Here is a 15232-nt window from a genome sequence, read left to right on the forward strand (position 1 = left end):
TGTAACACCTCCAGATTTGACAGAGAAACACTCATTTTTAACACTCGATTTTAACTACTATCATTTTACACCTCAGAGTTACATTAAAAGAATGTGACTCTGCTTAGAGTAAAATTAACTCTACTTTTGCAAGGAGACTATTAACACCAAAACATTTAACACTTTTGAATTTGCTGTGTACAAAGGTTAAACATATAGAACGAGTCCTGTAAAATTTTAGCTTTAACCTCCTACCTGGCGTCCACATATATGGACATCACATTTTGGATTATTTAGACCAAAATACTCAATTTTGCTCTACAAGGGCCTGATATCCACTTACGAGGACATTATACTGCTACTGTTCTATTGAAATTTTAAACGAATATCCTCATATGTGGCTCTCATTTTTCTTAGAAACAAAAATTGGTTTAAAAAAAAAATCTGGTAATTCTTTGTTTTTACATTCATCGGGTCCCAATATGCCCAAATATGAAAGAGAAATTAAAATGCATGTCGTGGAAAAGTTCGGGTCTTAGGAGGTTAAATATAATTTTTTTAAAAGCGAACCATCAACCTATTTTCATGCCATCAGAGGTGATGTTTGAACACAAATATCTCAAAGATCATTAAAAATAAAAGCCTAAAATTTTCACTCTTTTTTTCTTACCATCAAAATGAATCAGGGTTTGTAACAGATACATCAAAATAATCTCTAATGACACACAGTGGTGTGTATATTTTTCATTTTCAAAACCTGAGTAACTCAATTTAAATATTTCTTGCCAAATAATCCTTTAATTAAAAAAACAAAACAAAAAAAACCATTTAAACTAAAAGACTTTATCCTCATCATCTCAAAGGTACTGAGAGAATTAATTTGGTACGTTAAATGTCTATGGAATAATCGGATGTTTGAGTATCTACGATTGCGTGACAACTGAGAAGACTCCACTGATCAGCTGATCGCCTGACCTTGTGTCGTGGTTTAAAAGTCTGGCAGAAGCCCAAGTTGCTTCGGCAAACACAAGCACAAGAGTAAAAAGTCAACCTTAAACATGTAATTAGACTGAAAAAATGTGGATAACCACTTTGTAGATTTGTTTATATCTGTCTGTCTGTAGCTTTTTTTTTTTCCATCTTTGTTTTGTGCCAGGCAGACACACCTTTGCTTAATATAGATCGAGGTGTCTTTGGAAAGAAAGTAATATACTTACTGCTATACATAGAAAGTATAATAAGTGGAAAACACAGGTTTCACACAGCAAGGAGCCAATTTAAAATTCACAAAAACATTGCTCCTTTTAAACCCACATAGACAATGAAAAATGCATTTCCAAGTTCTAAGCCTATGTGCTTGTGTTATTTTTGGCTGTTATAGTTAAATATTCGAACCATCAAATTCTATCTCCTTTCTCTTCTCGTAAAACTTTCTTTTAGAAATCACCTACAATCCTGAGGCAATTGCACAAATTTATTTTCACTGATTACAGAGTGAGATTAAAACGAAATGTAACTGCGCTACATTTACTTAAAAGAAAAACACCCTACATTTGTCGGTATCTATCTGAGAACAATACTAGTAGGTGCATAGCTCGATCTGTTTCTATCCAAACACACACCTTTAGACAGATTTTTTCCTCGCTGAGCTCCTGATCTAACAATGTGGGTGAGGAAGGTGTGGGTGGAGGGAGACACCTCTGTGGCTCCAGTAGAATGAACTGTGCTCTGTAAAACTCATGAGTGATCCAGTATTTCAGAGATTTAAATCCCTCCATCCCTTTTGTTCAGAAACTAGCAAAAACATCTGGTTTGTAAAGGATAAAGGCTGAAAACGTGGACAAATAGCAACATGTAACATTTAACACTGATGACATAAAGATTTATTTTGGAAATTTTACCCATTTCACAGGACTAGTGATGATTCCTATTTTCAGTTTACCGAGAACTTACTCTTCTGCCATCTGTAGAGTAGAGTTTCAGCACTGGGAACTGCAGGATCTGTGATAGGTAATCCAGCAATGCATCAAATGTTGGAGCTGTTCTTCTCTGCAAAACAATTGTGCGTTTAACACTTGGATCCCTGTTCTTGATGACCATAAGCCTCTTTGGTGTCCGTACTGCCACCCTTTCAGTGACCTTTGCTGGCCTGATGGCTTCATTCTTGCTGCCAAACTGACCAAATCTGAGTCCTTGACGCCGCCGCCGTCGCCCTGCACTGAGCGGTCTGGTAGTATTCCAAGGTACCTGCCGCCGGTTCACTTCATCCAGGTTTATTGGCTTCACACGTTTCTGGTCAGAGCACACATAAGCACCTCCATCATGTAAGTCATCTAATGCCTTAACAAGGTGAGTCCCCCGGGGTGTGGTGATAGTCCTCACTCCAAATGCCAGAGGCACTTTCTTGGAAAGAACATCCAGTAGAGCATCAAAGGTCTTAAAGGTGCGGGTATTGATGACCATTCGATGCCCTCCAAACTGATAGTCACCGCTTTTGTAGAAACATACTCTTTTAGAAGCTGAAGGGTCAGACGAGAGCTGCAGGGGTCGGGAGGGTAAGGTCTGCCCACTCTCAGAGGACAGTCCCTGGGTAGGGGGTTCCTGGATAGGTGTAGTGCTCATACTGTCTGGAGGGAACTGAAAAGAGAACAGAGAGGCCATTTCAGTGTAGTCAAAGTCGCTTTTATCCTTTTTTTTCTCTAATTTGATGAAACCAAGATATATAAAAGTTGCTTATAATATAGACAATAAGAGAAATAATACAATAGTAATAGGGAAACTGCACTTTTGGCTTAGTGCAAAGGACATTAGCTGTTTATGTGAAATATAATGAAAAAATAAAATAAATGAATATCAAACTACCACAAACCATTTTCTTTAGAATTTTCTCAGTGTGTAGGTTTTAGGATGCATTTAAGTTGTCATGAGTGAAACTAAACTGACTGCAAATGTACATAAAGAGGGCTGCAGAATATAATCATTTTTCCTGAGCAAATTCTGTAATCCATTACAGAGAAAACCTTTCAACTTTAACGTAAGGCGAACAAAGTAATAGAAACACCTCTGGTTATACTGAAACAGAGTTCAGTGTCATAAACTACATGTTAAAACTCCACAAATACAGGATTTAATACAGGACAGTTAGACTGAATTACATTTAGCTAAGTGTACCCAATAAACTGGCAACTTTATTTAGATTATATTAATATGATAATACAATATAAACATTTGTATATTATAAGTCAATATAAACACTATCTAAAATTTAAAAAAAGACACATTGAAAGAGCACCATTTGTACTTCAGAGCCTTTGTTGTTCTCATCAATAGAAGATACATATATTAGTGTACAGTAAAGATCGCATGGAAATGATGATGAATAATGTCTTGTAACTTATAACTTATAAACAGTAAACAAACAACATTGTGATCAGCAAGTCAAAGTGAACGTAAACACAGGCCCTTCACACCCCACCCATACACTAGATCAGACAACCCACTTGAAACACATTAAAATGACTGACTGGATAAGCAAACATGCCGATAGATGAAACAAACAAAATCTTACCTGATAGTTCCCATTTTATCCTAATAATAACAGCTAAAACAACAGAAAGCGTGTATCTGTTGCTCCTCCGAGCGCTGGTCAAAGCCTCTCAGCAGCGTTCGAGGGCTATTTTAGGACGTGCAACATCATGGCCAATTTGCCTAATCTTTGCTCACACTTAATCAGCACATAAGGCAGCAAAAACGCGAAAATACGTAGAGAGTGTACCACAGAGGACTAGAAGAGAATGCTTTTATTTGTAAGGAAGTAAATAAATGATTATGTTATTGTATTAGAGGAAGTGTGGGATATACATGTATATATTTATCGAATAGCTTATTTTGTATTATTTCCAGTAGGAAATCTCCATTTACAATACAGAAATGATCTTATTGGCCATATTTACCAGCGATAAGGTTTTCTCAGCCTTATTGGCCATAAATACCTCATCTCTCCTTTTCCTTATTTGCACTTAAAGACAAAGTAATAAATATTGGGTGACTCAGAGAAGGGTCTAGTAAGTACCAGAATAAGAAATAAATGAAGAAGATGGTGGGAAATGAAAGTATTCCTGCTTTCCAGTTTAAATGATATTAGTGAGTGTTTGCCTCTTCCAACAGATACCACAGGTGGCTTGGACTATTTCTAATTTGCAAGCAGTCTGTCTAATCAGATTTGAGAGGTCTTCGCCTAATAGGGATTAGGTTAAAGATTTTGCGCGCTGCTGACAGCGTGAGGTAGAATAAAGTCTTTAGAGAGCACTTTTACCTCACAGCAGGTATTGAAAATCCACCATCAGGACACATGATGCATCAGTATTTAGAGTTCATGCAGTTTGTGCAGCGGGGCTTTAGTAAATAAACAAGTGGGGAAATCTGTAGCATTGTATCTACACTTGGATGGGGCAATTCATCCAAATGCATGTTGTGGATTTTGAATTTTGGCCGTTGGGAGAGAAGCTAATGTTCGAGCACATGCATCAGGAGTTGAGAGCTGTGTCACTGTACTACAGTTCCCATATGGTATGCCAATTCCTAACTGGCCCCGACTGAATAAAAGGCATTCATATCTCCTGCTAACGTGTACCATCCTAGAAGATGGAGACAGTGGTGGTGAAGAAAGGACATGTGTAAGTCGTCAGGATTAATCCATTACATTTTTTGTGTAAATAAATGTAAATAAGTACAATTATTTTTCATTACCTCATTTCTCTTGCAAACTACATGGCTTTTAGCACTAATTTTAGCATTTAACCTCTCTTTGCTATATACTCTACATTGTATGTACTGTAGCTACCAGTGTATTGCACTTTCTCTGTTAAATTATTCAGAGTGTTTGCAGTGTTTGCCTAACCTTCAGTCATTAGGTGGTAATGTCACATGCTGGTCTCTTTGGATTACAAAGATCCAAATTAGCAAGTCAGTCGTGTCACTGTGTAAGATCAACAGTCTGCCATCACTGTGGCCTGGATTGTGGTCCTCAAAGGTTACAAGTTTGAACTACACAACAGTCGTGCCTTCTTCAAAAGCCCAAGTCCATCTAATAATTCCTTCAGAAAAACAGGGGCTCTTTCATGGGCTTTTAATTACGCTCAGTAATACATTATTCACCACTGCTTGGGGCAAATCTAATAGATATTGTATATTTTAACCGCTTGACAAGATGGCAGCATCTGTGTTTTCACATGAACTTAAGCTCCCAAACCACAGCTTACAATGAAGCCATGACACCACCACTCTGCATGTCCACTTAGTCCAGCAAACTGTGACATTGTTTTAACCCTCTGCAGTGGTGACAGATGTGGCCAAAGGTCTTCATAATGTCAGGGTGCCTGTCTATCTGTCACATTCTCCTGTAAATTATTTATTTCAGTCCTTTCCTAACTTTTAAATAAAATATTCCTCATATTGTATCCTATCCCTTGAAGGAATCTGTACAAACACATACTTGCACTTAAGGATGAACAAGCTGGATCTTTCTGATTTTTTGTCTGCTTTTTTTTTTTATGCCAAATTCACCTGGTTTCACACATATGTCTAATAGGATAACATCATTACATTTTATATCCAAAAGGTCAGATGCCAACTTTCTTTTCTGATCTATTAGAATGAGCTTTGTTGACCAAATATGAACACATGCAATGAGTCAGTAAACTTACACACTGGTAAAGCAGGGCAATGAAACTCAAAAATATGAAGTCTAGTTAAAAATATAGCCTAGGCGGGTTCCACAATAGCTTTGCAATAGATTAGCAACATGTCCAGGGTGTACCTTGCCTCCTGCACAATAGCAGCTGTCTTGTGTAACTTTAGTTTTTTAGCTTGAACTGAGTTTCTGATGCCAGTAATATACAGTAATATATATGTCAGTTACTTATTATTATTATTATTGAAAAAAAAAACTATTTAACTAACTAAAATAAAAAAGAATGGAAAATTGAAAACACTTAAAACTAATTGAAATTAGTTTGTAAATTTGGAAAACTAGCTAATAATAATAATATTAATAATAACAATAATAATAATATAGAGAAATATAAGAGGTTTTAGTATTTGTTAGTTTGGTAAAAAGAAAATGTTACCAGATCTTGCCTAGTGACGTATTGATGGACTAAAACTAACCCTGAAACTATTTTAAACTGAACTAAAATTATAAACATTTTTACACAATAAAAACTAAACTGAAACGAGCAAACCTGCTCTGGAAACTGAATGAAGTGAACTGCCTCAAAAGCAATACATCGAAACAAACAGAAAACAAACAAAAAACAAAACTAGAACTAACTAGAAAATACAAAGCGATTACAACTTATGAATTGTGTAAGTTCTGGACAGTAACCTGTTGTGTGAGTGGCTGTTTTTGTGAAAACATAAAGCCGGAGTGTTTAGGCTGTTGGTCAAGTTGGATTGTCTCCGATTGTGAACCTAGATCCGGATGGCACTTTGGCGCTATCTAACGACAGGTCGCCATGCTGATTAAAAAAAAATCCAGGCTTTGTACGAAGATAAAATTGGCAGATGTTATGAAATATAGTTTTATCTCGGTATTCGGAAAGTCTCCTCTTTGATTAAATTGTCTAGGTGATAGCTGTTCTGGGATATCAGGCTTCCAGAAGGTTGTATGTCGATTGAGTTCCCTTGAGCTCATCGTGCATCTACTAGTCAGGTCTGCTGCGGTCGGTGTGCGGTCCCGGTCCGCCGACTAGCTGTCACTGCCGCTGCTTTCTGTTCAGTGGCGTGGTCTTTGTGGCAAATTTAGTTTCTGGCTTGGTTCTAATTCATTTGGACTTTACCAGCTCGGTCACCATGGGCAAAAAGGAAGAAGAGGAGGTCATCAGAATTGCGAAGAAGATCGATAAAATGGCGCAGAAGAAAAACGGGGTAAGATGTGTGTGAGGGAATGAATGCCGATCTGACTGATGGTGTAGCTAACATGAGCGCTAACTGGAAAATCCAGTCAGGATCGGGCTCAACGTGTGCTAAATAACCCCAAAGTTGTCAACAAAAATTCTGCACTGTTGTGTTGTTCCGCTGACGATGGTTTTCCGGTCCTTGCCCTCAGCAATTAGCTCCAAAGCTAACCTACCTGTTGTTATGACTAATGGGTTAGCCGCTAATTAGCTCCCTTGCGAGTCTGTTTATGTGAATGGCAGGTTTCTATGTTGCTAGGACTTAGCCACGTAGCATCCTACTAACCGCTGTCAGCTTTATGGCCTCGCAAGGCAATAATACAATTCTAGATCTGGTCACTTTTAGCTAATTTAATGACTGAATATCAAATCGTTAAACAAATTAGAGTGATATTGTTCTGTTATCCTTCGGGTTAGGTTTCATTTTCGGGCTTGTTTGGGGGAGGTTTCTTAGTAGCTAATTGGCTAACTGTTAGCTACCAAGCTGCCGCTCCTGTAGTCCAAGCATCATTGCATAAACATAAACAAAGCTGCAGCTAATGATTATCCGTTAATCTGCTGATTATTTCCTCGATTAATAAACGGAACCTTAAAGTGTAAAAGATAATGTAATCAAAAGACTGTAACAGTCCAACATACAATCTAGAATCCCCCAAAAAATGAAAGTCGGGAGATTGGAAGAGATTACCATCATAGTGTAAGGAAAGAGTTAGCTTCATAGTTTCAAGTCAATTGTGAAATGGTACTCCGCACAGAGCTTATAAATAGGAGCCTAAACGTCAGATAATATAGACAGAATACGTGTACGATGCCCAGCGTACATGATCACTGAAAATATCTTAAAATGACCCTATCCTGAAGTATAATTACACTAATCCAACGGCACATGAAAATAGTATGATTTCTCTTGTGCTTAATTAAAATTTAGATGGGTGGTCTATTATTAAAAATGCTTACCATACAGAATTTCTCCTCAAGAGCTGTTTTTCTTGTGTGTTGTGTGTGCGAAAGGAAGTGTATATTGGGATAAGCTCATATAGTCTGTCAGTGAGTTTAAATACTACTTTTTATGTTAAACGAGAATTTGAAAAAATGTGAGATTCAGTAAACTTCAGAAGTTTATACCCCTAAAAAAGGTTTTGAGCTTGGACCAATTTGTAGCTTGTATAACTTTCTTTTGTAAAGTCTGTAATTTCTCAAAATAAGTAGGATAACATCAAATAAAATTAAAATGTCTTTGACAAATAACCCAACACAATTACATGAATTTCTTAAAAGCAATTTGTCATTATGACTCCTAAAATTTAGAATGTGAAACCTCCAAAATTTTGTAAAAGCTTACCCCATTCATAACCCTACTGTTTTCTGGATACACGCATGTTCTACATATTTTTGGTTTCTGTTTGAGTAAAATACCATAAAATTAGTTTTTCCACTATTTAACAATAACATATCTCATTTGTTATGCAAAGAAAATAGATTTCCATTAAGATTATTATTATTATTATTATTACTATTATTATTATGATTATTCTGTTTTTTTCCCAGTTCACTGACAAAGCAATTGTACATTGTTCTATCTGCTTAATATAAGTACTCCAGGCTTAAATCCACAATATGACACCCCCCCCCCCCTTCACTTTGCTTTTGTTTGTTTAAATGGTAAATGGACAGTGTTCCTCTGGTGTTACTATTATTAATACTATTATTAGTAATAATAATAAAGGCAATCTGTTGCACATGCTTCAATGAGATTACTCTAGCAGAGCTGGAGATCTAGCTACAGTCTTCGTTTAGCAGATGTCCTGCCCTGTCTCTTGCCTACCACATTTAGCACATTTAATTTCAAAGAGACATGAGGGGTAGTGCCCAAAGTCTGACCTGCACAGGCCAATCTGCTCAGAAAGAGCACTGCAGTTAGTCATATAGGTGGATACATTTTTCATTAATGTAACTTACATTTTAAATGGTATCAGAATAATTTAGCCAATGGGGCACAGTGGCTTTACTCGGCAGACCTGGACCTCCGATGATGTGACCCAAAAGATAAACACTGGTCACAATAACCTGGATGTGTCATCTTACTTTTTAAAGGCAGACGAGGCTGAAAGGCCAGTATCAGTTGTTCAGACTGTTGCTGCTCAGCTTCCATATCTAAGGATTCCTAAATTACGTATAATCTGGAGTAGATTGAATCCAAAGAAGCTGCCAGTTTGAACAACATTTGTCTTTTAACTAGTCTTTTATTTAAAAGTGGCCAAAAGGTGTTAACAAATTTTTGCTCTTGGTGTTTGTGCCAGATGTGCAAATGTATCAGCGGTAACATGTGTATAGATCCTGCCATATTACTGAGACAGTGCAGAGTGTTGAATGAGCTGCCATTAGCACAAGCTTCCATAACATAGCAGGATGTTCGAAGCACCACATTTTCCTTTTTTGTTTTACTATGTTTTCTTGTGGCTAAATACAGCTCTGGTCTTACTCATGTTGATGATAGAGCTGAGTAATCAGTTTAGAGAAAACAAAAAGTGTGTTATGGTCTAAATGATCATCCCTCCACTTTATTCTGCAGGCTGGAGCTTTGGATCTCTTGAAGGAGCTGCGCAGTATCCCCATGACTCTGGAGCTGCTGCAGGTATCATTGCTCATATGTTCTCTGGCTCTGTCCTGGACACAGGCAGCGCCGAAACCCAGATGCTCTGACACCATGTCTTTTCCACAGTCTACCAGAATCGGGATGTCCGTTAATGCCATCCGTAAACAAAGCACAGATGAGGAGGTTACATCTCTTGCAAAATCCTTGATCAAGTCATGGAAGAAGCTTTTGGGTAATTATTATTTTTGTCTTCTATAATGTACTTGGAGATATCTTTTGCATGTCTAAAGCTGTTAGGCATGCTTGTATCAACGCCTATCGATCTTCATGAAATCGAGCCAATTTTGAATTCCCCCCCCCCCCCCCCCCCTTTTTTTTTTTACTGTAACACATTGCACTCTGCCGGGTACACCAGCTGTCAAAAATGTCCTCTTGTTCTTTTTATAAATTGCTGACACCAATTCTCAACCCACGGAGTTGTGAGTAAGTGAGCTGTTCAGCAGCACAAACAAATGAACAGCAGCCAGCAGTTTGAGTGAAGATTTGAGTAAAGACAAGCATCAGCCAGAGAAGATTAGAGAGAAGAGATGTTTTTATTGAGGTGTAAAATAGACATAATACTTATTCTTTTTCTAAATGCCTAAAGAGTTTGTGGTTTGTAAAGTGAAATCAATACCGCAGCAGGGGATTGAATGTGTCTTTTCTATTATAATTGGATCTATACCTAAATCTGGATTTCTCTTTGAGTTTCACTGTTTTTTATTTATTATCCGTTTAGAATGTCATAATGATTATTGATACATAGGCCACTCATTTCCCAGCCTTATGTTTACGCTTTAAGGGAAATTACAACGTAATATTAATTTTGTTTAATCTGGCTTGATTCCTCCATTCTTATTGCATACCTTTGCCCTTGCTCACCTTAAGGCCCTTTCCCATTGGATGCGGCACGCACAGTGCTGTGCTCTGAAACCCATTCATTTCCGGCTGCGAAAATCAAGGCGTGCCAGTACTTGCGCATGCCATGGTCATCTTCATCTGCAGCGCACTGTGATGTTTCTGTTGGTTGTGCGAACGACCAGTAGAAACGAAGCCTACTGCTGCGCCAGTTCAACCACATGACACAACCACACAAATTTTGGATTCTTTGCTCTAGTTAGCGGTAATTGCAGCCCATGCTGCGTCCGATGTGAAAGGCTCCTTATGTTTTATGGCTGGCTGCATTTGTGGTCAAGGGCATGAATGTGATGGTAATTTTGGGCTTTTAGTAATTTCTTTGAACTTTTCTTTTTCTTATTTCTTTTTAATGAGAAAAATCAAAAACAAAAAAAATTGGGTGTAAAAGTTTGAATTTATTTTGGATTTTCTTTCATCCACATAGGGTAAAAACACATCGGGTCAAATACAGCCTCAAATATATACATACACTCAAATCTTTTAAAACATGCTGAAGCTTCTGCAATGTCTTTTTAATTTGACAAGGCCTATAGTGATCATGATTGATTGCACGCTCATAACTACAACTGGTAGTGTGTCTTTGCCAGCATAAAAATGATTTGTTTTACAGGACTCATCAGACTCTGGAATACTCAAAACTAACTCCAAGGAATTCAGTGAAGATCTAAGAAGGAGATTTGTAGATTTATTCAGCTGAGAAGGTCTCCTCTAAACAACAACAGGTTCTAAAATTATCAGTTCAAATAAGAACCACCAAGCCTCAAGCCTGCCTTGGAAACTGCTGGAAACACCAGTGAAGCAAGTTTTAGAGAAGTTCTCACCTTCTCAGTCCTCTGAGAAGGTGAGAACAAAGAAAGAAGCAACTGCTCCGAACTTGAAACAACACGAGCTCAACTGAAATTTGCAGCTGCCCACATTGACAAACCAAATACCTTGTCGAAAATGATGAGGTATGAATGGAGGAGTAAAGGTGAGGCTTTTAAGCCTAAGAACACTGTCAAGCAACATCGTGGTGGTGGCATTATGCTCTGGGGCATAATGCTACAGTTGCTGTCAGTGCTACTGGTACGTTGCACAAAGTTGATGGCATAATTATGAAGCAGAGCTGCCTCCAAAATTTGCAACTTTACCCCAAATCAACAACTTTATGGTTGAAACTTGGACACAGTTGGGTGTTCCATCAGGACAGTGAACCCAAAAACACATCATAACTGGTTTTGGGATGGATAAAGCAGGCTAACATTAGGCTTCTGGAATGGCCTTCCCTTCACCTCTCACTTCCTTGATTTTGATGCCTTCTTAATTCTTCTCACTCATTCTCCAGATGAGCCAGGAGCTGGAGATAAAACTTCAGAGGAGAAGAGGAAAGAACAATCAACGCCTGTCGTCTCTCCTTCACAAGGAAGCCCAGAGGCAAAAGAAGAAAGGTAATAAGGAAAACTTTTTTTTCCTCATGCACACTTTTAGCAATGCTCTCCATTTTAGTGTACACCTGGAATACATCTTTCATACTTAGGAGTTGGAGAAGATATAAACCAAGCCTCAGCTAAGCTAGTGTACTCATAGTTCAAGCCTTGAGCCTGGATAAATGGGAGAGTTGCCTCAGGAAGGGCATCTGGTGTAAAGTCAGCATCACATCAGACATTCAGATCCATCCACTGTGATGAGTCCTTGGGAAACAAGTTAGCAGCTGAAAGCACCTACTATATCTTCTGCTTCTAAGTGTGTTTTGCTTCAGAACTGATTATGACACTTCTTATTGCTCCCATAGCAGCTCCAGCAGCAATTCCAGCAGCAAGAGTGAACCCAGTGAAGTTGCTCCCAACACATTAATCAACACCTTTCCTCGTGCCCCGAGTACCTCTGACTCCATCAGGCTTAAGTGTAGAGAGATGCTAGCAAGCGCTCTGCAGACTGGAGGTAATCTGAAACGTTAATATGACAAACTTTCCAAAGCACTTATCTGTAATTGTTTTCTTACTCTTTGTTTTTGTCCACTGCCTGATACTTTTTCCTTTACAGATGATTATATCGCTATTGGTGCTGATTGTGACGAACTTGGAGCACAGATTGAAGAATATATCCTTTACATTATAATAATGTATACTTTATTGATCCCCGTGGGGAAATTACTAATCAGGTGTCCGGGGAACACTGTGTAGGGACAGTACCTTGCTCAGGGGTACCTCAGGGTAGCTGTTCGGTGGATTTGAACCCCCAACCTTCCAATTATGGGGTGACCACGCTACCTACTGAGCTATCCCTGCCCTCTGATTGAACTCTTTAGAGGCAGAGTTTTGTTATTTCATGATGTTCTGGATATAGCTACTGTCTTCTCAGTGTCTGTTGTGTGTTTTGGTGCTGGTGATATAAATGAGCACATTGTGCCTTTCATCTTTTGAATCACTTGTTTTGTCTGAACACTAGCACCCTTTAATTATAGCGTGTTACACAAATAAAGAGACACTGGAGAACCTAAAACAAAGAACGGTAGGCATGCTTGATAAATGACTACATTAACCACTCTAATAATCGACTAGAAGCATCAGCACTAAGCCACCTGAAAGGCCGGGGATTTCTTTTTGTTATTATTATATAAATTCATTGGTGAAGTTGAATTCTTTGACCTGCAATTACGCATCTTCCAAGAGTTTAAGAACACAGACATGAAATATAAGAACCGCGTGAGGAGCCGAATCTCAAATCTGAAGGATATGAAGAACCCGAATTTAAGGAGGACCGTGCTGTGCGGGAGCGTAACCCCTGAGCGGATGGCTAAGATGACCGCAGAGGTGTGTGAGCTGGTGATGGCACAATCTCAAGAGATAAACAGTGCCCTTAGTAATTGTCACTAATTATATATTTCGCTCTCTCACGATAGCAGATTTAGTTTACTTAAACACTTATTGGCACTTCTTTCTTTCTTTCTTTCTTTCTTATTTTTTCCACCGCTGTAGGAAATGGCCAGTGATGAGCTGAAGGAAATGAGGAAGAATTTGACCAAAGAGGCTGTCAGGGACCACCAGATGGCCACCACTGGGGGCACTCAGACTGATCTGTTCACCTGCGGCAAATGCAAGGGAAAGAGCTGCACCTACACACAGGTATGGATATGCAGGCTGCCTGTAGAGGTCTTTGTGGAGGTTGTAGTTATTTAATTTGTTCAGACAATGTGAAATCTGATAAATCCATGTATATTGGTATTGATAGAGCATACGCTGATTTAGTAGTCCATGATTTTAAGTGACTTTCTTTTTCCGTTTTCTTTCCCAGGTTCAAACTCGCAGTGCTGATGAGCCAATGACCACGTTTGTCTTCTGCAATGAATGTGGAAATAGATGGAAGGTATGTGCCCTAATGCAGGTTTTGTTGAGTCAGTCTTGGAATGCATTAGCCTGTAGACTTCCATCATCCATCAGACTTAAACTTCAGCGATAGAAGTTTAGATAGTGCACTAAGCTCGTTTACAGCAGAGATGTACCAGTTGTGGAACCAGTCAAATGGTTAAAGATACAGTTTGGCAGATGCGTAATGCTGATGTCAATATTTTGTTTGTTTTGTTCCATCTTTTGGGTCACGGAAACAGAGTAGCTGTCTTTTGGTGTTAAATTAGCAAAAACATTTATTTTCAAATTTACACTTTTAAGCCTCAGTCCTGCTTATGTTATTAATGTAATACAGGTTTGGGGTATACTAGTAATTAAGTCTTCCCTAGTTCTTGGTCTCAAATTATATTGATATTTTTCCTTTAAAAGAAAGGAGATGAAAGATATTTTATTATGTTAGCCAGTTCGAAATGATTAAAGAAAGCATTTATCTGTTTGTCAGGTACCTTTAGAAAAACGGCTAACTGATGCCACATTCAGGCTCATGTTGATTAAAATCTAAAAGGGCCTGTTTGTAGAGGTCAGACTCTCAGCCGACCATCCATGGGAATAGATTTTCCATGACTGCGGGGTCTGCAAAGACCGCACTTGCTCGACGTGTATGTTAATTGAATGTATGATAGTGACTAAATACACAGTGCACACATATCTGGTGTGTGAAGCTGTTGTTGCTTTTATTGCAATTTGTTGCTCTAAAGGTATGCGTATGGTGCCCTCTGCTCTGTTTATTTATTTATTTTTTAATTTATTTTTATAATAAACAAATGCCATGGCCAAGAAGACGACTCATGACTCTGCCTTCTACCTACTTGGTTGTAACTTGAAGATCAGTGTTGCAAAAACAAAAAATCCTATCCCATGATTTTTTTTATTTTTTTATTTGATCATTTTTATTATAATAATTTTTTTTTTTTTTTTTTTTTTTTTTTTGTTCTAGTTCTGCTGAATCTGCGGCATCATCCACGGCACTCCTACAAGTAGCAAAATTCCTGGACCAGATTCTGTCTATCTGCAACAGATTGGAGCTTTCTATTCTGTGGTACATGGTACACAACATGCCATACAAAGATGCCACTGCGGTTATTGTTTAAGTAAATATCTTGTTAATAGATTGAGCTCATTGTTGGTTCCCTCAACTCCTTCCCCTAAAAATTATTTTACTAGCGTTATTAGTTGTTTCTCACCGTCAGATATATGCGATGGATCTTATCATGCTCTTTTATCTGCATTTTTTATATGTAGTTTTAACACTTTGGACAATGTTGTTTTGCTTCCCCCTCACAACATTGCATTGTTTTATTTAATTTCCCAATAAAGTGTAATCCATTTGATTAAAAAGAGCTGCTTTTCATTAGCTG

General features: G+C 38.1%; 2 protein-coding genes across 3 annotated transcripts in view; one reads left to right on the top strand and one right to left on the bottom strand.

Annotated features, from left to right (window-relative positions):
• Window positions 1-3732, bottom strand: part of LOC102308427 (oxygen-regulated protein 1) — a 19719-nt gene extending 15987 nt beyond the window's left edge. Inside the window, exons 1-2 of the mRNA XM_005912452.2 lie at window positions 3548-3732; window positions 1933-2616 (exon numbers count right to left, since the gene is read on the bottom strand). Coding sequence (XP_005912514.1) covers window positions 1933-2601 — 669 coding nt within the window. The 5' untranslated portion in view covers window positions 2602-2616; window positions 3548-3732. The remainder of the gene's footprint in view (window positions 1-1932; window positions 2617-3547) is intronic.
• Window positions 3733-6644: 2912 nt separating this feature from the next.
• tcea1 (transcription elongation factor A (SII), 1) lies at window positions 6645-15214 on the top strand. 2 transcript variants are annotated; one of them, XM_005912454.3, is made up of 10 exons: window positions 6645-6906; window positions 9508-9570; window positions 9658-9763; window positions 11813-11915; window positions 12263-12408; window positions 12511-12567; window positions 13126-13280; window positions 13446-13592; window positions 13762-13833; window positions 14812-15214. In XM_005912454.3, exons 1-10 carry the CDS (start codon window positions 6832-6834, stop codon window positions 14818-14820), a joined length of 933 nt encoding a protein of 310 aa, XP_005912516.1. In that variant the 5' UTR covers window positions 6645-6831; the 3' UTR covers window positions 14821-15214. The 2 variants fall into 2 exon arrangements, with proteins under 2 accessions (XP_005912516.1, XP_005912515.1); XM_005912453.3 differs by having other exon boundaries at window positions 6656-6906; window positions 12260-12408.
• The last annotated feature ends 18 nt before the right edge of the window (window positions 15215-15232 follow it).

Source organism: Haplochromis burtoni, unplaced genomic scaffold, assembly GCF_018398535.1.
Source record: "Haplochromis burtoni strain Fernald_Lab_line unplaced genomic scaffold, NCSU_Asbu1 Contig_3, whole genome shotgun sequence".
Taxonomy (NCBI): Eukaryota; Metazoa; Chordata; class Actinopteri; order Cichliformes; family Cichlidae; genus Haplochromis; species Haplochromis burtoni.

Bases quoted from the DNA above. Each gene is read 5' to 3' on its own strand.
- tcea1 (XM_005912453.3), top strand. From the start codon at position 6,832: ATGGGCAAAAAGGAAGAAGAGGAGGTCATCAGAATTGCGAAGAAGATC. The intron at 9,571-9,657 runs GTATCATTGCTC...TCTTTTCCACAG, and splicing joins TGACTCTGGAGCTGCTGCAG to TCTACCAGAATCGGGATGTC. The intron at 12,568-13,125 runs ATATCCTTTACA...ACCTGCAATTAC, and splicing joins TGGAGCACAGATTGAAGAAT to GCATCTTCCAAGAGTTTAAG.